At 37.5% G+C, this 27,094-nt stretch overlaps 1 protein-coding gene across 27 annotated transcripts in view; it reads right to left on the bottom strand.

Annotated features, from left to right (window-relative positions):
* Positions 1–10,238: 10,238 nt before the first annotated feature.
* PCM1 (pericentriolar material 1) overlaps positions 10,239–27,094 on the bottom strand; it is a 107,170-nt gene continuing 90,314 nt past the window's right edge. For 21 of the 27 annotated variants that reach the window (XM_017867231.1, XM_017867244.1, XM_017867253.1 and 18 more), the window contains 9 exons: positions 26,471–26,530; positions 25,759–25,888; positions 25,301–25,461; positions 23,146–23,218; positions 22,341–22,597; positions 18,810–18,914; positions 11,752–11,844; positions 11,549–11,663; positions 10,239–10,584 (listed from right to left, as the gene is read on the bottom strand). In XM_017867231.1, coding sequence (XP_017722720.1) covers positions 10,559–10,584; positions 11,549–11,663; positions 11,752–11,844; positions 18,810–18,914; positions 22,341–22,597; positions 23,146–23,218; positions 25,301–25,461; positions 25,759–25,888; positions 26,471–26,530 — 1,020 coding nt within the window. In that variant the 3' untranslated portion in view covers positions 10,239–10,558. The remainder of the gene's footprint in view (positions 10,585–11,548; positions 11,664–11,751; positions 11,845–18,809; positions 18,915–22,340; positions 22,598–23,145; positions 23,219–25,300; positions 25,462–25,758; positions 25,889–26,470; positions 26,531–27,094) is intronic. The other 6 variants (XM_017867249.1, XM_017867250.1, XM_017867255.1 and 3 more) reach the window with 2 other exon arrangements.

Here is a 27,094-nt window from a genome sequence, read left to right as displayed (position 1 = left end):
CAAATTTATATGCCCCCCACCCCCCCCAGGGCCAAAAAAAAAGAAAGAAGAAATTAAGTTAGATTATCTGCTATTATACTTATATATATTATATATATAGAGTATATATCAAACACATCCACCACCACACACAACAGATAGATATGAAGAAACTAACCCTCTAAAAATATAGCAAATAGGAAACAGCACTGTTTGAGGTGGAAAATGTAGGCAGACGATGGTGCCTTAACATTTTTATAATATTGTAGGCTATTCCCTGAGCTCCCATTTGATCAGCATATTCTATACAGTCAAAAATGACAGACACTAATACCGTTCTTTCTCCTCTGCCCTACTCAGCCAAACTCTGCAGTTACAGAGAAATACCGAGGGCAAGGTTCCATTTACCTTTGAGGCCAAAGTGCTGATAAGGTTGGCCCTGCCCTGTACTACTCTCAAATCTAGGATCCTCAATAACAATAAATATTTTGTGAACACTTGGGATATGTGGCTATTTGGAGAGGTACACAGAGTAGAAACCATTTGCTGTGAAGAGCTGACATCAAGTTGTTTTTGTTTCCCTTAAGCTAGAGGTTCATTGAACCACCAGGTAGTAATAACTGTTGTGATTACCCCTGGCCGGGCGCGGTGGCTCACGCCTGTAATCCCAGCACTTTGGGAGGCCGAGACAGGTGGATCACGAGGTCAGGAGATCGAGACCATCCTGACTAACACGGTGAAACCCCGTCTCTACCAAAATACAAAAAAATTAGCCGGGTGCTGTGGCAGGCGCCTGTAGTCCCAGCTACTCGGGAGGCTGAGGCAGGAGAATGGCGTGAACCCGGGAGGCGGAGCTTGCAGTGAGTGGAGATCGCGCCACTGCACTCCAGCCTGGGTGGCAGAGCAAGACTCCGTCTCAAAAAAACAAACAAACAAACAAAAAAAAAAACAAACAAAAAAAAAACAATTACCCCTTTTCTAGAACAACAGCATATTTGGAAAAATCTACCTAATCCTTTCCCTTTTAACATATCAGTATCTGACACTGAAATGAGCAATGCTAGAATACTGTGGATAGCTACTATACAGCAAATATTAGGATAACTGAGTTATCCTAGTGGTAAATGTTGTAGGCAATAATACACAAAGCTAACAAATACCACCAGTGCTGTGCCAGGCCCTGTTCGGTTGCTAGGGATACAGTGTTGAACAAGTCTGACTCCTTAACAAGGAGAGACAGATATCAATATACTAATCATGATAGTTTCAGATGGTGACAAGTATAAGAAGAAAAAAAATGATAGGATAGAGAATAACTGAAGGGTGTGAGGCAAACTTGATGGAAACTACAAACTCACATAGGCTCAATGAACCCCAAGCATGATACACAAATCCATACATACACAGGCATATCATATTCAAATTGCTGAAAAGTGCACATTACACAGAGAAGAAAAATGACAGCAGCCTGCTTTCTAAAAAACTAAGCCAGAAAATAAAATGGCATTGCTAATGTGTTAAAAGAAAAACAAAATGTTCAACCATATTTCTATATTGAATCAAAGACCTAGATGAAGGGAAAACTATATAATGTTCATGGATTGGAAAACTCAGTATTGTTCACATTTCCATTCCTCCAATTAATCTATAAGTTCAATGCAATACCAACAAAACTCCCAGCAGGTTTTTGGATTGTGAAAACTGAAATTGAAAATACAAAACATGAAAATGAAAAGAACATAGCCAAAAGTGTCTGTGAAAGAACAAAGCTAGAGGATTTATGTTTCTTTTTTTGTGTGTGTGAGCAAGATGAAGAGAAACTTTATTGTTCGAACAGCTCAGAGGAGATTTTTTTTTTCTTCTATATCCCAAGTCATCAAGCAAGGACTTAGGTTTCTTAATTTCAAGACTTACTATAAAGCTATAGTAGTCAAGACAGTGTAATACTGATGTAAGAATAGACATATCAATCAACAGAACATAACAGAAACTCCAGACATAGAGCCACACATATATGGTCAATTGATTTCCACAAACGTGACAATAGGAAAAGTCCTTTCAACAAATGAAGGCACTGGATTTCTATATAGCAGAAAAATAAAACCTGATCCTTACCTCACACCATACCAAAAAAAATTACTTAAAATATATGATAGACCTTAAATATGTAGGACAAAGAATTATTATCCATATATTTTATATATATGAATAATTCTTAAATCTTAAGTATTTATTATTAGGATTTCTAGCAATTAAATTGCTATGCTAAAGACTATATTTTGAACTTTTTAGTGCACACTGCCAAACTACAGGTGGCATGAATTTTTCTAGATCTTTTAGTGGGAAATTAGGGAAGAGGTCTCTTTCCAGAAACCCTTAGGAGATATTCTTAAATTTGACTAAAAGCCTAGTTTTTTTGAAGATTTTCCACTGATTAGTTGAAAATCTATTGTTGTGTCTTATCATTGGATTCACGGCATTTTAAACTTAAATTTCATGTTAATTTCAAATTATATCAACTAATATGACTTAGCTATTAGCAGACTTGGGATAAGCATACATTTGCATTTTCCTCAGCTGAAACTTTTCTTTCTGAAAAGTACTATTATAGGAATATTCCACTGTTTTTGTTAAAACTATTGAAGTGGAGAAGAATCCATTTGCCATAGTTTTAAATAAGATGTCCAATCCTTCTTAGTAAAACATACTGACAACCTTGAATCTCTCTTCAAAATACTCAAATTTACTTGTTTATGTAACAGATATTGAAAACATTCTACATTCCAGGTTCTGCTTGAAGACAAGAAATATTGCAGTGAACAAAGCAGAGAAAAATTCCTACCCTTAAAGAACTTACATTCTTTGATGATGGGGTGGAGAAAGACATAAAATAAGTAAAATATTGTTAACTGTGGATAATTAATATGGAGAAAAATAAGCTGAGGGCAAGAAGATAAAAATAAATTATGGGGAGATACAATTTTAGGTTGGATACATAAAGAACATTCACTAAACATCTGCCATAAAAATATCTGAGGAAAGAACATTCTAAGTAGCGGTAACAGTAAATGCAAAAGGCCCTGCATGTGATGATGCCTGGCACGTCTGAACAGCAAAGAGGTCAGCGTGACTGAAGCTCAGGGAAAATAAGAAAGGAAGAGGTAGAGAATTGTCCTGTAGAGCCTTCTGAAGTGATTGTTGCTTTTACTTGCAATAAAATAGGAAGCTACTGGTATCATCTGAACAGTATCACTTTGGTTGCTGTGCTGAGACTAGATTATAGAAAGTCTAGGAAGTGAGGGGTCTGGCCATTAGGAGGCTGGTACAGGAATCGAGGCAAGAGATAAGAGTGACTTGAGTAAAGATGGCAGTGGAAGAGGTAGTGAAAACCGGCTAGATTCGACTTACTTTTTAAAGGTGTAGATGACCATATCTACTGAAGGGTTGGAGGAAGGGTTTGGGAGAAAGAGTTGAGCCACAGACAATGTCAAGGGGTTTGTCCTAAGAAAGTAGAAGGATGGAATTGCCACTTATTAAGATGAGAAGACTAGAACAATCAGATGTGCGGCAACCAACAGCTCCCTTTTAACACATGTCAATATCTGATATCTGTGTGAACCTTAACATAAACCTTAACATATTTCCATATGAATTTTTTGAATCTTACCATACAGAAATACTATAATGCCAAGGGTGGAAGACTAACTTATATCATTTAGTTGTTTACATTTAAGGTTGGAGAATGGACTACAATAACTGACTTTAGTTTTTCACAGCCTAGGAGTGGGAAGAAAAAGTTTAGAGTAGTACGCTTCTTCTGTGCTGTCGACTAAGTAGCATGCCCCAAGAAGACTTGAGGAAGAACAAGAAGTCCCTGTTTTTTTTCAGGCAGTGCCACTATGCCAAGGGAAGTCCAGAAGCCTCAAGTCATAGAAAATGCACAAAGTTGGGGTCACCTGAATCCTTTTAATTTAATCCCAGTTTTGTTACAAAATAAAGTCACTACGGTTTTTCACTTACTTATTTGCTGGGACTTCAATAAACACTGATAATTATTTGTATAATTGCTCATTCACTAATTTCCATTTTAATTCTTTTATAAGTCTTCCTTTGAAAATACTAAAAGCATCCTTGGATCTAGGATAATTCTTCATTTCACAGATAGGAAAATGAAGAACCGAGAGGGTAAAACAACATTAGCAGGGTTTTTTGTTTTTTTGGGTTTTTTTGCATTGTACATTTCCAAATGTAATAGAAACGCTATCTCTTTGTTGCTTTATTATAATACTGTCCAAATACTGCCTGCTAAGGAATTTTAGGTTAAAACCAAAAGCATTCTAACACATATCTAATGTATATATGACTACTAATATTGATAGAAGAAAAAAACTATGTAAAGTTACATAAATTGAACTTTTGAATCCTGATAAGCCCTGGAAGAGTATAGAACTTTTCTACATAAAAATTGAGACTGACCACTAAAACTACCAGATAATAAGCTTTGGAATTATATGACATACAAGACACATATATTCTTTTGGCTAGAAAACACTTACTACCTGAAATACGTCTTTTTTTTTTTTTTAAAGCTATTGTATACTCAAATTCAATGGAATTCGATGGACCACAAAAATTGGTTATTAGTGATTTATGTGTTGAATACTTGTGTAATATAAATTTGACAACTGGTGGTGGTTGAAGATAGAGAAAGGTAGGGAAGGGCAGAAAAAAACAGGCATAATTACATATAATCCAAAGTAAATTTGAAAATCATAATCCAAAAAGCTATTTGAAATACTGATTTTATAACTTAAAATTCATTATCTGTGTCTTAAATATTTTGGGGGAAGAGTGAGGGACCAGAAAGATGGGAAATGGCAAAGCTGACACTGGGGGTAAACTGCATATCTAAGATCTATTATAATGAAGGCCCTTTAGTCTCTGTCTCCTAAGAGCAGGAAAATCTACCAAAAAAAAGTGTATGGCCAGAACATGTTCACAAAGGACACATAGAAGCAACTGTGGGTTCTGGTGGAGAATCGGTGTTTAAAACTCTGCCCTGGAAATTGATTTAATGATACGTTGGTTACAACATTGAAAAGAAAGCAAAACCACTGCAGGTTGAGCGTCCCAAACCCAAAGATCTGAAATGGTCCAAAATGCAAAACCTTTTCAGTGCCGACATGATGCTGAAAAGAAATGCTGACTGAAGCATTGTGAACTCTAGATTTGAGATGCTCAACCGGTATAAATACTCCAAAACCTGAAAGAAAAAAAAATCCCAAATCCAGAACTTAAGCCATACTGAGTTGTCCTTTTTCCTCCAACATAGGTAATTTGTATAGCACTTATACGCAAAACATTCTTATGAACATTATTTCATTGAACAGAATAACCTATACGTATTCCCAGTCTTGGGAAATTCCGAATATAACTGTGACACAATAGCTGATGGTCACACTAGTGAGTGAAATTTTTATAACTAGCAATGGAGATGGGATAACTCTAAATTTGTATCCGGTCTCACTAAAAGTGAGGTTTAACACAAATGTTGAAAACTGCTAGTGTGAAATGACATAGCTCTTTGCATCTTTCAGAGCTTTTTTGTGATCTGATCCACAGAAAAGCTCTAGGCAGGAAGCTATTTATTAAAGGTGAGGATTCCTACCAAAATAATATTTGCAACTATATGATTTGTTTTAAAATTAATCATGTGATTTGTCACACCTACATATGGGGGATAGACAACTAAATACACTTTGGAAAAGTCTTAAGGCAAGAAATACATTTAGCATGTAAAAGAGATATAATAGAACTCTGTTGCATAGAAATTTTATACTGTGATTAGTTTTTAAAACAAGCAAATCAAGATCCCTCTAAATTGCTGGCCCCAAATTTATTTTGTTACAGATTTTTCTAAGCCTGTAAAGAGGAAATGAACTGGTAAAATTTTTAGAAGTATACACATATATATGTATATACACGCACATACACATACACAGGTTGAATATTGCTCATCTGAAGTGCTTGGAAATGTCTTTTGGATTTTTTAAATTTTTGAATATTTATATTTACTGGTTGAGCATCCCAGATAAAAAAATCCAAAATCCCAAATGCCCCAATAAACATTTCCTTTGAGGGTTTTGGATTTTGGAGCATTTCCAACTATGGATACTGAATCTCTCTTTGTGTACGTATGTGCGTGCATGTGTGCATCAAAGTCATTTGGAGGAATAGAGCTCCCTTCTGTTCCTTAATTTTCAGAAAATGATACCAGTGAATCTGAGGAAGAAACCAGACATGTAAAGACAGGGACTGTAAGAGTAATAATTAGAGTTGTACAAGAACAACAGGAAATGCTGGCTCTTCCAGTCAAGATGACTTAGAAACTTTATTTGTTTAGTGAAATAAGAGAAGTCTAGAGTCAATCTCTTTTTGACAGATAAGCTGATTAAAGAAAATTGGACAGGCCAGGCACGGTGGCTCACACCTGTAATCCCAGCACTTTCGGAGGCCAAGGCGGGTGGATCATGAGGTCAGGAGATCGAGACCAGCCTGGCCAACATGGTGAAACCCCATCTCTACTAAAAATACAAAAAAAGCCAGGCATGGTGGCAGGCGCCTGTAGTCCCAGCTACTCGGGAGGCTGAGGCAGGAGAAATGCTTGAACCTGGGAGGCGGAGGTTACAGTGAGCCGAGATCACGCCACAGCACTCCAGCCTAGGCAACGGAGCAAGACTCTGTCTTAAAAAAAAAAAAAAAAAGTTGGACAAGAAACGAGTCTATTTTTGAGTAAATGTAAGAATGTTCTCTCCAGAGTATACATGTTATTCATGCTTTTTATTTGCTGTATTTTATGATGCTTTGACAATCTTTAGACGCTTGCTGGTCAGAGGAACCACCCCATTCAGGGTGTCTCAGCCACAGCAAAGCTTCCTTGAGATAACAAAGGTCTTTCTTAGAGATAGCAAAGGGCTCAGCCAGGAGCAGGTCTTTCATATACATACCTATCAATCCCAAGTCTATAGCCCCAACCACACTCCTTATCTACTTCTTGCACACCAAGCCACTATTTCTCCATCCTAAATCATCCTAGGACAAGGTCCCAGAAAATCAGACACCATCCCTATGGCCCACCAGTATTATTCAAACAAGCCAATCTTAAACCATTTACTCTACCCTGCCTGGCCTTTCCTAAGGAAACCTAGGCACAGTCTAGGTTCTAATAATAATCTAATAAAGATTATTATTAATCTTTACTAATTACTAATAATCTAAAAAATCTAATAGATCTAATAAAGGATCTAGCTAGTCTTGCCCCTTGCTCCTTATGCTATCTGACCAAAATTTGGTGCTTTCCCCATGACCCTATATAGCATGTGGTAACCCAAGTTCTTTTTTTCTTTGAGACAGAGTCTCACTGTATCACTGAGGATGGAGTGCAGTGGCGTGATCTTGGTTCACTGCAACCTCCACCTCCTGGGTTCAGGCGATTCTCCTGCCTCAGCTTCCTGAGTAGATGGGATTACAGGCGTGTGCCACGTAAGCCCAGCTAATTTTTGTATTTTTTCGTAGAGACAAGGGTTTTGCTATGTTGGCCAGGCTGGTCTTGAACTCCTGACCTTGGGTGATCCGCCCGCCTTGGCGTCCCCAAGTGCTGGGATTACAGGTGTGAGCCACTGCGCTGGCAGTAACCCACTCTCAGGCCTTTAAGTATAATAAACTTACTTCTTTCAAGTTTATTCTTCCTGTGGCCATTGACTTCTACCATACCATTATTCAACATATACATTATTATTATTATTATTATTATTATTATTATTATTATTATTTTTTGAGATGGAGTGTCGCTCTGTTGCCCAGGCTGGAGTGCAGTAGTGCGATCTCGGCTCACTGCAAGTTCTGCCTCCCGGGTTCACGCCATTCTCCTGCCTCAGCCTCCCGAGTAGCTGGGAGTATAGGCGCCTGCCACCACACCCGGCTAATTTTTTGTATTTTTAGTAGATGACAGAGTCTCCTGACCTTGTGAGCCGCCCGCCTCGGCCTCCCAAAGTGCTGGGATTACAGGCGTGAGCCACCATGCCCGGCCAACATGTACATTCTTCAAACAGTATATAAAACAAATATAACTAAGAAATAATAAAGTGTCTGTTCACTGTAAAAACAAAAAAATCTCAAGTTCAATCAGCTTTCTGGCTGACTGACACATCATTTCTCATGTTCTGTTTTTTTGTTGTTGTTTGTTTTACATTTAAAACTGTCAAGCCACCATTGTGGAATAAATTCTGAAACATAAGTGAGTATGTGAATTTAAATGAAAATACAATTCAGAGTATACAGGATATATATTTATTACCAGTGAAAAAGCATTTACCCAAAGTAAGTGTTACAAAATACAAAGAGTACCGCAACAGTCCAGCCAGCTCATTATTTTAGGCATTATCTCAACCTGCATAAAATTCTCTCTCACTCAGTTTGACCTTTTCTCCCTCTATCTGTAACCAAAATTTTTAACTTCAAAATTAGGACAAATAGGAATATTAAATGGCTAACCCTTCAGCAATAGTTTACTAAACAGATTAAATAAATATATCTGCTCTCAAACCCTAGGTATTTTAAAACTAAATTATCTACTAAAATAGAAAAACAGTAGACTTAGATTAATAGCAGCTGTAACACAAGTCAAATAAGCAATTTTGATAAGGTTTGTAAGTACTATGGTAATAACTAAGATATAAATACAATTTTTTCACTTTAATATGCATGCAGAGAGAGAGAGACAATATGTAAGGCTTGGCTTGAGTACCAAAACAAAGTATTTACCCTTTCCTGCTTAAAGTCTAGAAAATAAAGAATTTGAGTATGCATGTAACATAACTTACTGTTCCAATTTCCCTGAAGTTAGAGCACCTGGATAAGAACTTCTAATTCTGAATTGGTAATTTTCTGAATAGGTTTGATTAAAGTTGAAGATGCACTGTCTTCCATAATTTAAGTAGCAATACAGTAAATGTCCTCGTAGAGAAATCCTCATTTAATACTCCTTGAATGGACATTACACTGAGGTGTACAGCAACTTTTTTTTTTTTTTTTTTTTTTTTAAGACGGAGTCTTGCTCTGTCACCAGGCTGGAGTGCAGTGGCATGATCTCGGCTCACTGCAACCTGCAACCTTCACCTCCCAGGTTCAACCTATTCTTCTGCCTCCGGCTCCCAAGTAGCTGGGACTACAGGTGTGCGCCACCTCTCCCAGCTAATTTTTGTATTTTTAGTAGAGATGGGGTTTCACCATGTTGGCCAAGATGGTCTCGATCTCTTGACCTCATGATCTGCCCGCCTTGGCCTCCCAAAGTGCTGGGATTACAGGAGTGAGCCATGGTGCCTGGGCAGCAAGTAACAATTTTAAAGGAATACTCAACAAGTTCTTTTTTTATGGGGTATTTCAGTTGTTAAAGAAGTTAAAATACTTATTAGAACTAATTGTTCGTATTTTATTCGAGGAAGAATCTATAAGGTCGACTAACTCATTGTTGTCCGGTTTTTTGAAGCTTTGCTGGGTATATGGACAATCTGGGATAAAAAGAAAATCACCTTTCAAAGCTGATTTACTTCAAGTCACATAAACTTTCAACACTTCACCTGCAAATCTGCTTCAACCTCACTACACACAAAAGAAACTGCTATGCTTTGGCTTTAAATTACCATCTCAATAGCCAAGTTTATCAGAAGACATACAGAATCTTACTATTTTATTATAGAAATTTAGTTCTACTTATCCCCACTTGAAAAGTTAAGTTTTCATTTAAAATTAATCACAATGTTACTTCTCTGTGCAGAAATCTCCCTAAGTATATAAAGCTCTTTTTTTTCACTTTTAAACTGAGGTGATGTAGATAAATATTTTCCAGAATTTCAAATCCTAACAGATAATGATGTAAGTTAAGTTCCAGATACTGAAAACCTATGTTCTAAAGTTACTATCCAATTTCAATGGATTAATAAATATTCTGTAACTTCTCAGGTATCCTGGATACCTTGATAATCTGCCCTATTCTTGTACAGGAATAGGAGCTGCAGGTATCTAAAACAACATCAGACCCAACAGCAGCAACACTGGCATTATTTGGAAGACTGGCCTAATAGATGGGCTTTATAACAAATAATATATTTCTCTCTTAACCACTGCTCTTTTCTGAGCAGCCTAAAATTATATAAAACATTGACTTGCTGTATAGAATTCAACATAATTTCCAAAAAAGATACTTTATAGATAAGTCCAAACTTTATTTAAAACTACATTTTAAATTCGTTACCAAACATCACAATGGGGAAAAAAATCAAGACCAAAGAAGGAAAAAAAAAAAAAAACAAAAAAACCACCACAGTGTGTCAAGGCTTAAATCTGTCCAGAATTCAGTTTCTGATGTTTTAAACTACTATGGGGAGAAATGACCATACCTATCCAAAAAGCAGTGTCAAACTAATTTACATTTTTATACAGATCAGATGTTTATTTAGTATTGTTTTCATATATGCACTGACTATGTAAAGACAGAGTTAGATGAGCCTCTGAAGACATCTCATATACTCTGGGCTCCCACCGTTTCTGAAAAACAGAATAATAATGCTTTATAAATTACTTATCAAATTACTAGAATTTAACATTGTTCTCTGCCATTAAAGCTTTTACTTTTAATATAAGGATATTATAAAAGAAATCCTAATTTAGCTTGCTAATATAATTCCCTAATAGAACATGGTAAAAAAAAGAATAGGTGAGGTTTCTGATTCAATATGGCAGACTGAGTACATACTTCCTGTCTCTCTAAAAACACTCCACTAGGAATAGAAAAGAACTATAGAATAGAATAAATCTAGACTAACAAAAGAAGACTGGTTGGGAGAAAACAGAACAGGGGATATCAACAAATTACCAGAATGCTGAATGCAGACGGAAGCATATCCAAATAGAGTGGAGGAAGCTGCAGCTCAAACACTTGCAATAGGCTGTAGCTGAGAAGGGTACCATATTCTAACAGGTATAAGTGGGCTGAAAACTCAGAAATTAACTGAAGGTCTGATACCTGAAGGGTCTTTCCTTCTCCTCACTCCATTTCCAGGAAAAACAAAAACAATGAGATATCATGTGATTTTCATCAACTGATGAACTGATGGAGAACAACAAAAAGAAAAAACCCTTTGACCCTGATGTAAGAAACACTGAATGGCTCAAGAGCTGTGTTATTAGACTCATACAGAAAGAAATCTGAGACTACTGAGACTATTGCTTGGCTCTACAATGAATGATACTTACATAGAAGCATCCTCAGAGAAAGTATAGAACCATTTAATTATATTACAAAAACAAAATATAAGTATATTTAATAGCCTTAGTAATGTAAGAATATGGGTAAAACTGAACAGAGAACCTGGAAGAAAGCAGAGGAGGAGCAGCAAGGGATAATGACCAAAGTTGATGGAACAAAATGCACATATACTTAACCAAACTAAAAAGTAAAAAATAGAACAACCAAAAATAATACGGCAAAATTTAAATACATAACTCTTACCGGGTTCTTTTAGTGTTTGAGAATTTCCAGCTAATTCTTCAGTCTGCAGTTCACATATTTCACCAGATAAATGGTTTTTCTGTTCTTCTTCTACCATTTTCTTCCTTATATCTGCCTTTGGAATGAAAATTAAAATACAAATCATTTTCATTTTAACAATATTTGTTATATAAAGACAAGTTTAATTAAAGACAGACAAATACCTCTGAATATATTGTCAGTTTCAGCGGTAAATCTTCAACTTTTACAAAATCTTCTTCATCAGACTTTTGACTTATATTACCAGATTCTCCTTCCTATAATTTAATGGAAAAAAAAAACACGTACTCTAGATCCAAACCAAAGTCATCCATGTGAAGAAATAGTGAATTATTTTATCAGTAATTCTATCATATTTCGTTTTCTTCTACAATCAGCTCTACGAATAATTTAGAAATAAGGAGTTCCTAGGAAAAGCTACACATCACAGCTGTGAAACATACTGTCAAGCTGTTACCATTTTGTCAAAAAAAAAAAAAGAGGCGGGGAGGGGAGGGCAATTTATACATGCTGAAGAAACAGTAGTTACAACCAAGACTAAAAACACTAGAAAGACAACTCTTTTTTCTTCCTATGTTTACTGAACACATAAGAGCCACATCTGGCGGAATATAAGTAACCACTTACAAACTTTTCAATGTATCAACTCTGATGGTGCTCAATTAGAAAGCTGATGTATGAATTCAGTAACTGTCTTTTGTGATCACCTCAAACTGTTTTTCCTAAACTTGAATTTTTTTTCCTCCTAGTTCTCCCTTCTTATTCTTAATAGTATCATAATTCTGCCAATTATCCAAGTAGAAATCGTAGGTTTTCTTCTTCTTGCAGTATTTTCACTCATCATGCTCCTGTTCAGCTGATATTTCATACTTATACAATAGTAGATCCCCCAATCTAGCTTGACAATATAACCTATAGTCATCAGATTAATCTTCACAGCCCATAAATTTGACCATTTCACTTCTTTGCACAAAAACATTCAGTAGGATCCCTAAAATTCAAAGTCAAGAGCTTTTATAATCTACCTCTGACTTAATTTAAATTAAATATCTTCTATGGCAACTCTACACAATGATCAGATGAAAAGAATAAATCTAACCGGTAATTGAAATTTCAGAGTTTTAAATGTATAATTGTACTGGTAGTGAGGCAAACAAAAGAGTTAAAAGAGTTATTCTTTGTACTAATGTTTTTTAAAGATTATAAGGCCCCTAAGAAATTATGAAGTCATAACTGTAAATGCACCTTTAAGAATTTTTTTTTTAAGACACAGGGCCTCACTCTGTTGCCCAAACTGGAATGCAGTGGGGGCAATCACAGTTCACCACAGCCTAGAACTCCTGGGCTCAAGTGATCCTCTCGCCTCAGCCTCCTGAGTAGCTAGGACCACAGACAAGCACTATCATGCCTGGCTAATTTTTAATTTTTTGTAGAGACAGAGTCTTAGTATGTTGCCCAGGCTGGTCTCAAACTCCTTTTAGTTCTATCCAACAAAAGCATTGATTGGAAATGACCCAAGTTAAGTTTCACTTATGTTTGCAATTTAAGGAAGATTAAGGCTGTTTTAAAGGCCTTTGTTTTATGGGGGTTTTGGTCAGGGATTTTTCAGGACTGATCTCCATTTTAATTTTGCTTTAACAATTCCCCCCTTTTGGCTACCCTCTCAGCTTGAGGGTGGCCAAATGGGGTAGCATTATCCTGTTACCACTACTGACGCAGATGCTGGGATGAAAACTCAGGTAAAGTTGTTATCAAAAGGTATGTTGAGATTCAGTCATGAAGCCTCCATCAAGATTTACACAGTCAGTGTTAGTTTCCCTGATGGCAATCATGTGACGTGTCAGTGGTTGCTGGAAAGCATTTAAACCCCTTGTGGGGATACAACACACAAGGGAAGAAAACACAGTAACTGTAGCAAGAACTGAAAAATCCCTCTAAGCAAAGATTCCCAGGGGCCAAAATTTAACCAACTGAATAAATCAATGGAGGAGGCCTTGCTTATCTGTTAAAAAAAAAAAAAAATCTGATTTATTAAGATCTTTTAAATTTGGGGCAACAATATCTGATTAACATAAAAACAATACTTTTCACCAAAGCTCATCCCTGTGAGCAGCTAAACTTCTACCAGAGTTCCAGTGAGGCCAAATCACTCATCTCAGATTGTACTGCTTGAAGAGTATCGAAAGTATCATTAAAACTTTTTTTCAAGAGTTGCTGAAATATTCATAAGCGATTTTTCCAATTCAGAGGCTGCCAGCTAAAGAAAAAAGGATCTTAGGAAATAACAAAATCTAGAACCCCTTCATATATTTGAGTTTGGGAGATCTCAGGGAGTTCTTTTGTAAGGGGTCACTTTATGTACACACAACCCCAGGTTAAGAATTTCACTACCATTTAAAGAGTCATATCTGGTCAGTTTAGGTAGGAAATAGCCCAAACCACAGTGTCCAGATCATATAGGTGAAAACATTTATATATTTTGTTGCCATACAAAATGAATAATTCAGTATTACTGAAAGGGGCAAAGGAGATCCTATTACCCACCAACTGGGAATGACGTGATTGTCATGGTTATTCTCTGTCATATCTGCATCTGCACATTGCCAGGTACAATGGTTATGATTCTATTAATGGAAGAGAAATAAAAAACACTTCTATGTGTTACATATGGGTACCATCACCAAATAAGGATGACTTATTTCCTTTTCAAATACGCCCTCAATATTGATCTAAAAAACCCTATTGTACATAGTGAAATTATAGGGGTATTCCATTTGCCTCTAGAGTTTCCTTTGAACCAATGTCAGTTTCAGTCAGTTCTCTACTAACACAGTCAAGGGTATTATGGTGAAGTTCTGATTTTAAATATGTGTCATTATATAGGAGTGCAGTCTCTGTAATTTGTGTTAAACCAAAATGTCTGACTGCACATAGGGAGACTGGAACTCTGGCTAGATTAGGCCCAGTTCTATTAAGGTTTTCTGTCCATAGTGATAAAATTACCAGCAATAAAATCAACAGTAGTTACAGAACATACCTTTGCTTCTAATAACTTCTTCCTAGTGCCAAGTCAGTCAATCATAAATATCAACCAACCTGCTAGGGGAAGGATACCAAACTTCTTCATAAAACCAGCTTCCTGAACTGCCCACCCAGTGTGTATGGCAGTAGATTTCAGTATTAGTTGTGATTCCATTCATCTACATGACTACATGGCCAGCAATTGCTTTGGTTGAGAGTGGCTATGCTTTCAACATCAGACCTTAGAGGATATTCGCTTTGAGTAGGAAAAGTTCCTAACAAAAGTTTGAACATTATGTGTTAATGCAAAACGAAAACAAATCTTAATGAGAAAAGTTAAATGTAGTCTTGTTCCACTGTGGTGGGAAGTTGTTTACTTCGCGATGCCACCTGCTCCTAGGGAAGGCTTTCCCTTAGATATCTTTAAGTTACCTATAGGTTGCCAAGTCCAAGAGTCTAAGGAAGCTCTCTCTACTTGAGAGAGATGGACCCAAGGCTCAAATCCCTGAAGTTTTGCTGCATTTTGAGTAGTAAGAACCGTCTGGTACAGTCCTTTCCAATGAGGCTCAAGGGCTGTTGTTTCCAAAGGATCCAATCTCCACATTCTAAGTTATGGCAGCCAGTCATGGATCATCATTGGTACGCAGTTCACAAAAAGCCTCCTTCAGCTGGTGGAAATTGACTTTTGCATAATCCATTAAGGTCTTGGAGTACTGAGTCATTTCAGAGCTAACAAATACAGGTGATACATGGGGTTCTACTATTAAAGGCATAGGTCTTCCAGTTATTTCATAAGGGGTCAAATTTGAGTTTTTCTGTAGGGGTTGATCTAATTGCCATTAAGGCCAGTGGTAAAATTTTTGACCAAGGTAATCCAGTTGACAGTTTTGCTCATTTTACTTTCAAGATACCATCTGTCCATTCAAGCTTTCCAGAACAAAGAGGATAAGGGCAGTGGTAGTGCCACCGACTTTGAAAATCTTGTTTATTCGATAACCTGTTCAGGAAAATCAGTTCCCTTATTACTGGAGATCTCTCCAGAAATACTCCATAAAGGAAATACATTTTCTAAAACTTTTGCTACTGTTGTGGCATCAGCCTTTTAAGTCCCAGTCTATCCTGTAAACAGGTATACTACCACAAGAATATACTGATATCTCATTGTGGGTGGCAACTGAATGAAATCCATTTGTAGACCTACAAATGGTCTAGCAGGTGGTAGAAATCTTAAGGGTCTTTCCGGCTTTATGAGTTTGATAAGTCACACTGTTATAAGCCATTTCTGCTTTCATCATCTTTTTCATAATCTGAACCATTTTTCTTCACCATGATAGTTGGTAGAGTACAGGGCCTTTAATAATAATGGCAGTTTGAAGGACTCAGGAAGGACCAGCTGCCTGTCTGGGCCTTCAGTAAGTTCTTATTGAGCATTAAATTTGCTTCCTTTAAGATTCCATTTTTGTTGTTTCAACTCAGGTGCACAGCATTGTTTACTGAACAAATTATCCTGAGTGATCTGATCTTGGTCAATTCTGTGGAGTTCATTCAAAATGCACATTTTGTCAATGTCAGACTTGGCCATAAAAGTCCACACATGCATTTCCTTGATACTCAGATTCAGTCCTAAGAGCATGAACATCATTTTTATTAGCTACTTGTGAGGGCAGCAGAATAGCTGAAAGCAGCTTATCTGGCAGAGGTCCAGTACTGATGGGGGTTCCAGTACAAGGTAGAAACCCTCTTTGTTTCCACAACATTCCGAAATCATCACTCACTCCAAAGGCATACCAGTTATCTGTATAAATGAAGACTGATTTGCGTTCTGCTATATGCTAAGGCTTAGATCACGTAATTCTTCGGGTTCTCCTGACTTAAGTTGAGAAAGAGTTCCCTTTTCTATTAGTTCATATTGAGCTGTTACAGCATGTCCTGCTCAGTATTTCTCCTCTACAGTTTCATCACAGGATCCAACAATAAAATTTATTTATTCAGAATCATCTAATGAAGTTTTCCATAAGTCAGTGTGAGGAGTCAATAGTTAGGACACCACACACACACATAGTTACGGTCTTCCTAATGTTTTGACAGAGGCAGCAAGTGGTAGGGTTAAGCAGATTCACGTCTGAGATAGAGATTAGAAGGTGACAGGAGAAGGATATCATAAAATGTTGTCTACTTATTAAGACATGTTGGATCTGACTGGAATATAATAAGCTTTCAACTGCATGTGAAACCTGTAGGTAACATTTATTCCATAATACTAGGTCACATAAAGTTTCTACCAATTTAGCTGCTGCTGTCACTGCTTTTAGATGGTTTGGATATGCTCTGACAACTCAATTTAACTGTAACCTGTAATAAGCAATGGGTCAACAGCTTCCTCCACATTTCTGAGTAAAGACTCCTAAGGACGGATTATCACATTTGATAATCACAAAGTGAAAGGTTTTAAATAATTAGGGTGTCTTGAACTTGGAGGTTATAAGGCCAGTTGTATTTTATTGAAAGCTTGTTCTTCATTATCTTCCCATGGCAAAGCTGGAACAGAGATTTTTCTAAGTTCAGACAAGGGGGAAGCCAGCAGAGAAATTTGGGATTCAAGATCTACAGTATCCCATAAGACCAATGAACTCCCTTAATTGCCTTAGTTGTGGGCCAAGGGAACCCTTGGATTGTTTTTATTATTTCAGTTAAGAGGAAAATTCCCTCTGCAGTCAGATCATGTCCTATGTAATAGACCTTTACTCTAGAGCAGGGATCCCCAACCCCCAGTACTGGTCCAGGGCCTGTTAGTAACCAGGCCAAACAGCAGGAGGTGAGTGGTGGGGGAGAGCCAGCAAGCCTAGCTTCACCTTTATTTAAACCTACTCCCATCACTCACACTCTCACCTGCGCTCCGCCTCCTGTCAGATCACTGGTGGCAACAGATTCTCGTAGGAGCTCGAACCCTATTGTGAACTGCGCATGCTAGAGATCTAGGTTGTGTGCTCCTTATGAGACTCTAATGCCTGATGCTGTGTCATTATCTCCCATCATCCCCAGATGTGACCATCTAGTTTCAGGAAGACAAGCTCAGGGCTCCCACTGATTCTACATTGTGGTGAGTTGTGTACCAATTTCATTACATAACATAATAATAGAAATAAAGTATACAATAAAGGTAATGCGTTTCAATCATCCTGTAAACCATCCCCCTTACCCAGTCTATGGAAAAATTGTCTTCCATGAAACCAGTCCCTGGTACCAAAAAGGCTGGGGACAGCATCTCTAAAGTTTTGCCATTAAGGCCTTATGTCCCTCGTAAGCTAAAAGTGTAAAAGATGATCTACATATAGACAGAATACAATTTCTAGAGAATTGTAAGGTTGACAGGTCTTGGTATAATGTCTGAGAAAAACAAGATAGAGCTTCAGCGAACCCCTGTGGCATTGCAGTCCAAGTATATTGCTGGTTTTTCCAGGTACAAGCAGAGAAGTACTGGCTTACTGGAATACTAAAAAAGGCAGAACAAAGATCTATCACACTGTGAACCATTTAGAATCTGTAGGCACGTTAGGAACCAAAGCATTAGGATTTGGAACAGCAGGAAATCTTGGATTGACAATTTTATTTAATGCACGTTAAGTCTTGAACAAATCTCCAACTTTGTCATATATATGTATATATGTGTGTATATATTATATGTGTGTATATATATTATATATGTATATATGTGTATATATAACATATGTATATACGTGTGTGTGTGTGTGTATATATGTTTTGTTTTGAGACGGAATCTCGCTCTCTGGCCAGGCTGGAGTGCAGTGGCGCAATCTCGGATCACTGCAACCTCCACCTCCTGGGTTCAAGCGTTTCTCCTGCCTCAGCCTCCTGAGTAGCTGGGACTACAGGCGTGCATTACCACGCCCAGCTAATTTTTATATTTTTAGTAGAGACGGGGTTTCACCATGTTGTTCAGGAAGGTCTCAATCTCTTGACCTCATGATCAGCCCGCCTCAGCCTCCCAAAGTACTGGGATTACAGGCGTGATAGATTTTTTATCCGTAGGATTAGAGTATTATAGAGACAAGTACAAGGAATTGTTTTATTAAATCCTCTATAATTGGGTAAAGCCTTTGGATTGCCTCTGACTCTAGGGGGCATTACGGCAATTTAGGCAATGGCTTGGGGTAATATATTTGGATTTTTATAGGCTTACCACTTTTAATCTTCCCTTTGTCAGCTGAGTAACAGGTCCACAAACATCTGGGTACTTCAGAAAGGTCTGGGTTGGTATAAGAGTGAGTTTCAATATGATCAATTCCTGCTTGCAGGAAACAGAGCAGTTCAGGTTTAGAAGGGTCAGGAAGCTCTAAAATTAACTTTCCTTCCAGAGAGAACTTTATGTGCCCTCTCAATTTATTGTCATACTGTAGGAAGGCATGCTTTTCTGATATTGGTCCAAGTGTCATTTGGACTGGTTCACAGGGGATTCTCAGAACTTGATTGGAAATGTGACATACTTTCTTTCCTCCAAGGGATTGGCTGATTTATTAGGATGGGGCTGAAAGTGGATAAGGTATCCACCAACACTGTACACGACTCCCACTGATGCTGATCTTAGTTTCCCCATGTTTATTTAAGGTCTTATGGAGAGTAACATACCAGAGAATCCCTTGATGTCCCATTGGTGTTACTGTCTTCAGAGTCAAACCCTTGGGAACTTTTTTTTTTTATTTTTTTGAGATGGACTTTTGCTCTCCCCTCCCCCAGGCTGGAGTGCAATGGCACGATCTCAGCTCATGACAACCTCCGCCCACCAGGTTCAAGTGATTCTCCTGCCTCAGCCATCCAAGTAGCTGGGATTATAGGCATGCACCACCATACCCAGCTAATTTTGTATTTTTAGCAGAGACGGGGTTTCTTCATGTTGGTTAGGCCGGTCTTGAACTCCTGACCTCAGGTGATCCGCCTGCCTTGACCTTCCAAAGGGCTGGGATCACAGGTGTGAACCACTGTTCCCGGACCAGCCTGGGAACTTCATCTAATGAGGAAATAGTCTGGCTCAAAACGGGTAGGTCCATTAGAGGACTGGTCAAGAGTGGACAATCTTTTCTTCAATGACCTGTTTACAGATACTGATGTTTTTCTAGTTCTAATGTTCTCTCAAAATGTTCAGCTGTGGCGACTAATTTAGCCGTATCAGTGACTTGCCATCCAATCTTGTGTTTTTTAATCAAGTCACCAGAGTCTAGTCAGAGACTATTATTGAATAAAACCATAAAAACCATTTCAATTCCCACAGGAAATACTCCCTGCTGTATTTCAAGACCAGAATGTTTAACAAATGAGATTTCCAATCTAGCCGTGTAATCAGAAACAGACTGAACTTTTTGGACTAGTCAATCTTTTGTGGAAAGACCATGGGATAGCTTTTAGATGTTTTCCAGTTGTTGCAGTAGCATCTTTTGGGCTATCCACAGAAGTAGCTCTTAAAGGGTTGGCAATACTCTTCTGAGGCTTATGCCATCCTGCCATAGTCATCCATTAACCTGCTTCCGGCAGCGGCTAATATCATGCGTATCAACTGATAGAAATCAGGAAGCCCAGGGTCATTCTAATTCTAAATTCCTCAGCAAACTGTTTTGGATTTTCCTTGGGACTTGGAAAATCTTTTGCCATGGCTCTGAGTTCAGCTTTTGACCCAGAAGTAAAAGTAGTTACAGGAGCCAGACCTCGGTGTGCTGGCTGAGGGTTTAACTAAGCAAAGCATTAGCCCAACTTCCTTTCTGTCACATCATCCAGAGTGAAAGGGTAATTGTGCAAAAGAATTAAGATGACTGAAGAAATGGGTTATTGGATTCAGAATAATCAGAGGGAGGATAAGCAGAGTAACAGGTCAGAGTGAAGTCACTCCCTACATATAATTCATTTTATTTTTGTTGTCAATTCATTGCTTAAGCTTTCCATCTGTCTTATTTGCCTTTAGTAAGGAATCTTTTACAGAGGCAATTTTGGAATTATGTCTTTTAGAAGCCTCTATACACCAACCAAAAATTGCTTCCCACTGTTTCTGAGGCGTTTGGGATCCCTTCTTTTCTAATGTTCCCATAAACAATTTTACCTAGATTAAAACTTCTCCACTGTAACTTTAACTCTTCTCTGGTAAAGTGTAACCATTTCTCTAAAAAGGCAGTTTCATGTTCATAATTTCTAAACATAAAATTTGCTAGAGTTCTAGAAAGAGGGGTCCCAGACTCCCCAGGTGTTAATTAACCCATAATACCCTATTTTTCTAAACTTCACCTACCTGAGGCTGCCAACTGGACCCAGTCTAGTTACTGTCAAACATCTAGTTTGACCTCTGGATCCAGTAAAAAAAATTACTCGGCTGGGTGTGGTGGCTCATGCCTGTAATCCCAGGACTTTGGGAGGCTGAGGCAGGCGGATCATAAGGTCAGGAGATCCAGACCATCCTGGCTAACACAGTGAAACCCTGTCTCTACTAAAAATAGAAAAAATCAGCCAGGCGTGGTGGCACGGAGCTGTAATCCCAGCAACTCGGGAGGCTAAGTCAGAAGAATCACTTGAACCCGGGAGGCAGAGGTTGCAGTGAACCAAGATCATGCCACTGCACTCCAGCCTGGGCAACAGAGCAAGACTCCGTCTCAAATAAAATAAAATAAAATTACTCAAATAAACTCCGAGAGCTCAGGACACAAACTGTGGAGCCTGAAATCCGAGAGGGACTTACTCAGGACCTCCAGATGCAGCGAGAAAGCAGTGAGCACAATGGGCACTTTTTGCCTGGTTCCTTGATGCTTCCAGAGGCCACAGGGGGTCTCTTTCAAATCCCACTCTGACACCAAACTGTAAAAGACAAATCTGAGGCACAATAAAATTTTAGAGTTCATTTGAGTAAGAAGCAATTCAGGAACTGGGAACACCAGACCAAAAGAGATTTAGTGTTCCATTGACAAAAATATCAGAGGCAAGTATTTATTTGGAAAATGTGGAAATAAAATAAATTATTTGCTTGGTTTGCAATTAGAAAACTGTCTTTTATCAGGTACCTTCTCAGAAAGTCCCTAGTCACATATCCATATGTTAGCTGGCTACTTATGAGAGGCTGGGGTTAAGCTTTGGTTCTAACGTTAAGTATCTATCAGAAATGACCCAAGTGAAGTTTCACTTATGATTTCAGCTTCAGCAAGATTAATTATTTTTAAGGCTTTTGCTTTTCTCTGCTCAAGTATTTTTCAGACCTGGGCTCCACTTGAATTTTCATTTAATACTATCATGAGTACAGACTTCCTAGTCTTTTTTTCCTTTTTTAATCATTCACTGTATAAAGATTGTGTTGTCAAACTGTTTTATTTCCTATCTCAAGTGTAAACCTTTAGGTTTACTGAAAATTTGCAATATATTCTAAACAGTTAAGAAGAATAGGTAAAGGATAAACGATGATTCATGTACCATTACCACTTCAGATCCGAACTTAAGATGAACTCTTTTTATCTCTTTGGTTCTCAACATTATAAAACATAAAACAGCTTGTGGGTTTTGAGATGGTCATCTTAATTCACTCTTGCCCTTCTGCTAAAGTTTAAGTGTGAATTAGAAAAATGTTCCAACATGTTCTAAACCTAAACACAAAATGGTTTACATGCTGAGAATGTTAATCTGAAAAATGAAGAAATACGCACAGAAATGAAAAGTAAAAATATTTGGAAATGGAAATGATACGTACATAGTCATTCACTAACACTGGAGATTCAGTATCAGGACTTCCAGCCAGAGAGCTTTCAGGAGTTTCCTGAGCAGATTTAACTTCTTTGACTCTAGGCACTAAAGGTTCCATTTCAGGTAAAGGTAACGGCAAAGGGTTAGGCTCTGGAGTTGAATCAACAGTAGCAGGTGAGTCCCTAAGGGAAGCACTATTTAAAGGTTGCTCATCTTCCGAGATATTGAGGTAACAGGGTTTCACAGGAGAGTTATCTTGGTCATCTATGTCATCAAAAGAAAGTCTTAATATTAATGTAATGCAAAAAATGTTAACTTTTACTCTCTATTATAGTAATAAAGACAACATGCATGAGTAAGAACAATCAAGACGCTTAAGACCAAAGAGAAACGGCAACTACAAATGCTCCTTATCAATGGCTCCCAAATTTAGTTGATCAAAATCACCTGAGACCATTTTAAGAATCAAATTCCTGAAATCCACCGGATTTCTAACAAATCAAGGCTTTCAGGAATAAGGCCTACAAATGGCTATTTTTTTTAAATCTCCCATATTTGTATCTAAAAATGCTCTTTACAGAATTTTTGTCTGTGCAGGTAAATATGTGTCACCTTTTCTTTATTGTTGTTTACAGAAACAAATTCTTATGTTTTCTACAACGGATTTATAGGGAGAAGAAAAATATACATCAGGTCCAAAGTACTTTCAAACTAGGAATTTGGTGTTTTCTGTTTTTTGTTTTTTGTTTTTTTAGCTTTTAAGCAAATAAAGGAAATTACCTTAAAATCAAAGACTTATTTAGATTTGTTACCTTTACTACTGGCTTCTTGTTCCAGTGGGACATTTTTGCTTTCTGCTGTCTTCTTAAAGTCATGTTGTAGGATCTAAAAGGGAAAAATGTTTTAATAGCAGGGCCTGAAATATATGGTCACTATAAAAGAGATGATTACCAGTGTGTAGTTTTTGTCCAACCAAGAACTTCATACAAACAAATTTAAAAGTATCTTCTAAAACTATCTCAAGGAGGCTTTGGTTGTGATTTCAAGATGGCTAAGTTAAAGGGTTTCCTTCTTAAAAAACACACACACACAAAATAATACAGCTGAAATAAACAGACTGCATTGTTCATTTTTTTTCAGACTCTAAAAGACACTTAATGCAGCCAAAAAGGGAATGAAGGAGGAAGTGAGGAGAGGAAGATGAACAAAGTTAAATGCCTTCAGCAGGGAGAGGAAACAAAAATTGAGATTCACCTCTTAACTGTAAGTAACAGATCTAGAAAGGAAGGCATATGATGTTCGGGCAGGAGCTGGTGATGAAACAGTGGTGGTGGTAGTAGTCGTTTAAAACTGTTTAAGGAACATGTGACTACGTAGGTTCTCTCCTTCAACCTCAACAGAAAATGGCAGATTATATTTTAGACAAATTAAACTAGTGAGCCCCAAACCTGGGGCTACTGGGAGTAGAGGTGGAGAGACAAATGAGGACACAGTAAAGTATCGGATTGGTGTAAAAGTAATTATGGGTTTTGCTATTGAAAAAAACGACCAAAACCACAATTACTTCTGCACCAACTTAAATAGAATACCGAAAACAGAATAACCTAGTGCATGCCTGTATAACAGTGGGACCTCAGCCCCATTCCCAATCTAGCTTCAGAATACCAGCAGCCAAGCTTATACACTCCAGGCAGGAGGACAGTGAAGAATCCTAATTTGGAGAATCTAAACCATCTCAAAGAAAAGACCAATAGATACTGACATTTAGAAGTTTCTAGGAATATGCTGGCTGTCTCCCCAAATGCCCTACCTACAGTGAAGCCCAAAAGAGCCTTCACTTGCTTTTTGGTATATTATTATTTAACATAAACAACCAAGGTTCAGCAGACATTGAAAACAGAAGATAATGCTTCTGTGAAATAACAGGGCACTACAAAAAAGTAATAATCAGAAAAAAAAAACTGTTTAAGAGTTAAAAATATGACAGCTGAGATCAAAATAATTTCATGCAAGTGTTAAAGAAAATCTCTCAAGGTAAAACCAAAAGATAACGAAAAGAGGAGAAAATTAAAAGATTAATCCATGACTACTAATAGTACCTGATAATATTAATTACAGAGGGAGAGAAAAGAGAAAACGGTGTGGCAGTAATAAAGAGAATTTAAAAATTTACCAAGTTGAAAACAATCACTGAGTATCCACTGCAAATAATGAAAAAAGACCCCAATAAGGCACATCACAGTAAAATGTCAAACTCCAGAGGAAAAGATCTAGACTAGGGAGGAAAATAACATATAAAAAAGTACCCCTTCATCCATAGAATGTATGTTCCAAAACTGTGGATAGTACCAAACCCCATTTATACTGTTTTTCCCCATACAGACTTATCTATGATAAAGTTTAATTTATAAATTGAGCACAGTGAGAGATTAACAATAACTAATAATAGAACAATTCTCTTGTGCTTTGGGGCCATTAATAAGGGTTGTTTGAACACTGTGATACTACAAATCTATCTGCTTACCCTAGATGGCTATTAAGTGATTAACAAGCAGGTAGTACACACAGTGTAGACATGTTGGACAATGGAATGACTCACAACCCAAATAGGAAGGAATGGGCCAGTGTGAGATTTAATCACACCACTAAAAACAGTGTATAATTTAAAATGTATAAACTATTGGATGGGTGTGGTGGCTCACGTCTGTAATCCCAGAATTTTGGGGGGAGGCTGAGGTGGGAGGATCGCTTGAGCTCAGGAGTTTGAGGATATGAGCAGTGAGCTACAATTACACCACTGCACTCTAGCCCAGAAGACTGAGCAAGACCCTGTCTCTAAAAAACAATTATAAAAAAAAACCTGGTATTTCAGATTTTAATAAGCATATTAATCAGGCTTCCATTCATGAAAGCTGAAAATTTAGAAGGATCTACTTTGAGTAGTTAAAATAAGGCTGATGGGAATACCTGTTCATCATGTTCATTTTCTTCGGTAGCTTCAGTGTTAGCCTGAAGGGAAGTCTGGACATCCACGGGGCCTTCCTCAAATTCTTCCATTTCTTCTTCCTCATTTTCATCTTCTCCACTTCCATAATTAGTTAAAGCCTGAGTTTCAGCTTTAGACAAATCTAAGTTGATTAATACACAATTTTTAGTAGATTTCAGCACATAATCTTAGTAACAGCTACCATTTATTGCATTCCTGCATGGCACAGATGCTTTATATACAATATCTGAAATCTTCAAACAGTATGTATTAGAAAACATACAGTGCAGAAAGGCCGGATAATTCAGGTTCACAGTGAAATTCAAAATCAGAGTTCTTTGACACTTAATTCTATACTTGTTACACTCCACCAAACTGTTCCAATAAATGACCTACAAAAAACTAAAATATAAAGACAGTACAGAGCCTTTAAACTTACTAATAGACACTGGACATCCTTCACTTTCTTCATCTTCCTCTTGATCAGAAATATCAGATCTTATATTTTTGGGACCATCATACACCTCAGATGTTTGAGTCTGCTTAACTGTTTCAGTTTCATCCTTGTCCTAGACACAAATACATTTGAGTAATTAATTCCTTAAAGTACATGTGTAAAAGCTATATAGTAAGTCTATCATATTAATAATGATGATTATCTAATAAAAAACACAAAGAACCATTTTTAATAGTCTAGTTTTATTTTTAAAACAAAAAAATCTGTCAGAAAAAAGGTCATTTGATGATACAGTCTGCTTTCAAACATTAAGGTAAAAGCTGTTAAAATAATTTTATATTGTTTCAAAAGCATTATTTTAGGCTTTTTTTTTTTCTTTTGAGGCAGAGTCTCTTACTCTGTTGCCCAGGCTGGAATGCAGTGGCATGATCTCGGCTCAATACCACGTCTACCTCCTGGGTTCAAGCAATTCTCCTGCCTCAGCCTCCTGAGTAGCTGCGACTACCGGTGCGCACCACTACATCTGGCTAATTTTTGTATTTTTAGTAGGGACGGGGTTTAACCATGTTGGCCAGCCTGGTCTGGAACTCCTGACCTCGTGATCCACCCGCCTTGGCCTCCCAAAGTGCTGGGATTACAGGCATGAGACACCGTACCCGGTCATATTTTTAGGCAAAAATTAATTAGCACATACTTTGTCTTCATCATCAATCTCTCCAGCAGGTGAGCCATGATCTTCAAGAATCCTTTTGGCCTTTAAAACAAATCAATTACACAGAATTTAGCAATATACTTAGATACATACTTACATATTTAGCAGTTCTCATGTCTAGTACTGGGATTATAGAACACTGGGATTATAGACCTCAGCCTGTCCTGTATTACTTTCTAATCATTTATTACAGTATCATGCTTTTATTTTCTTCAAGCTCTTAGTAATGTCTAAAATTTATTTATATCCAGAAAATAAATATCATGTAAAGTGTGAAATGGATAGCTTGATTTCATCTACTTTAGATTGTAAGGAAGAAGAGCCGTCTCTTTCTATTTGGGTCTTGGCTTGTTTCCTTCTCATAAAAGAGGGTCAGGAAAACTAGGGAAAAGGCTTCCTGGTATGCCTCAAGTTGAGGCAGAACAGTCATCCAATCTCACATGATCAAAATTAATTTGATAAGGCAGAACAAACTACAGGGATGTAAAACCAAAGCACTAACTAATAAGCATTTGTGTTAACTGGGAGTGACCTCTGGATAATGCATATTCTCCAAGAAACTACAGGGATTGATAACAGCCATGGCAGGCAGCTGGCTCTGGCCCA

Source organism: Rhinopithecus bieti, unplaced genomic scaffold, assembly GCF_001698545.2.
Source record: "Rhinopithecus bieti isolate Rb0 unplaced genomic scaffold, ASM169854v2 scaffold_2888, whole genome shotgun sequence".
Lineage (NCBI taxonomy): Eukaryota > Metazoa > Chordata > Mammalia > Primates > Cercopithecidae > Rhinopithecus > Rhinopithecus bieti.
The sequence above is the reverse complement of the archived record's forward strand: the minus strand, read 5'-3'. Positions and strand labels throughout refer to the sequence as shown.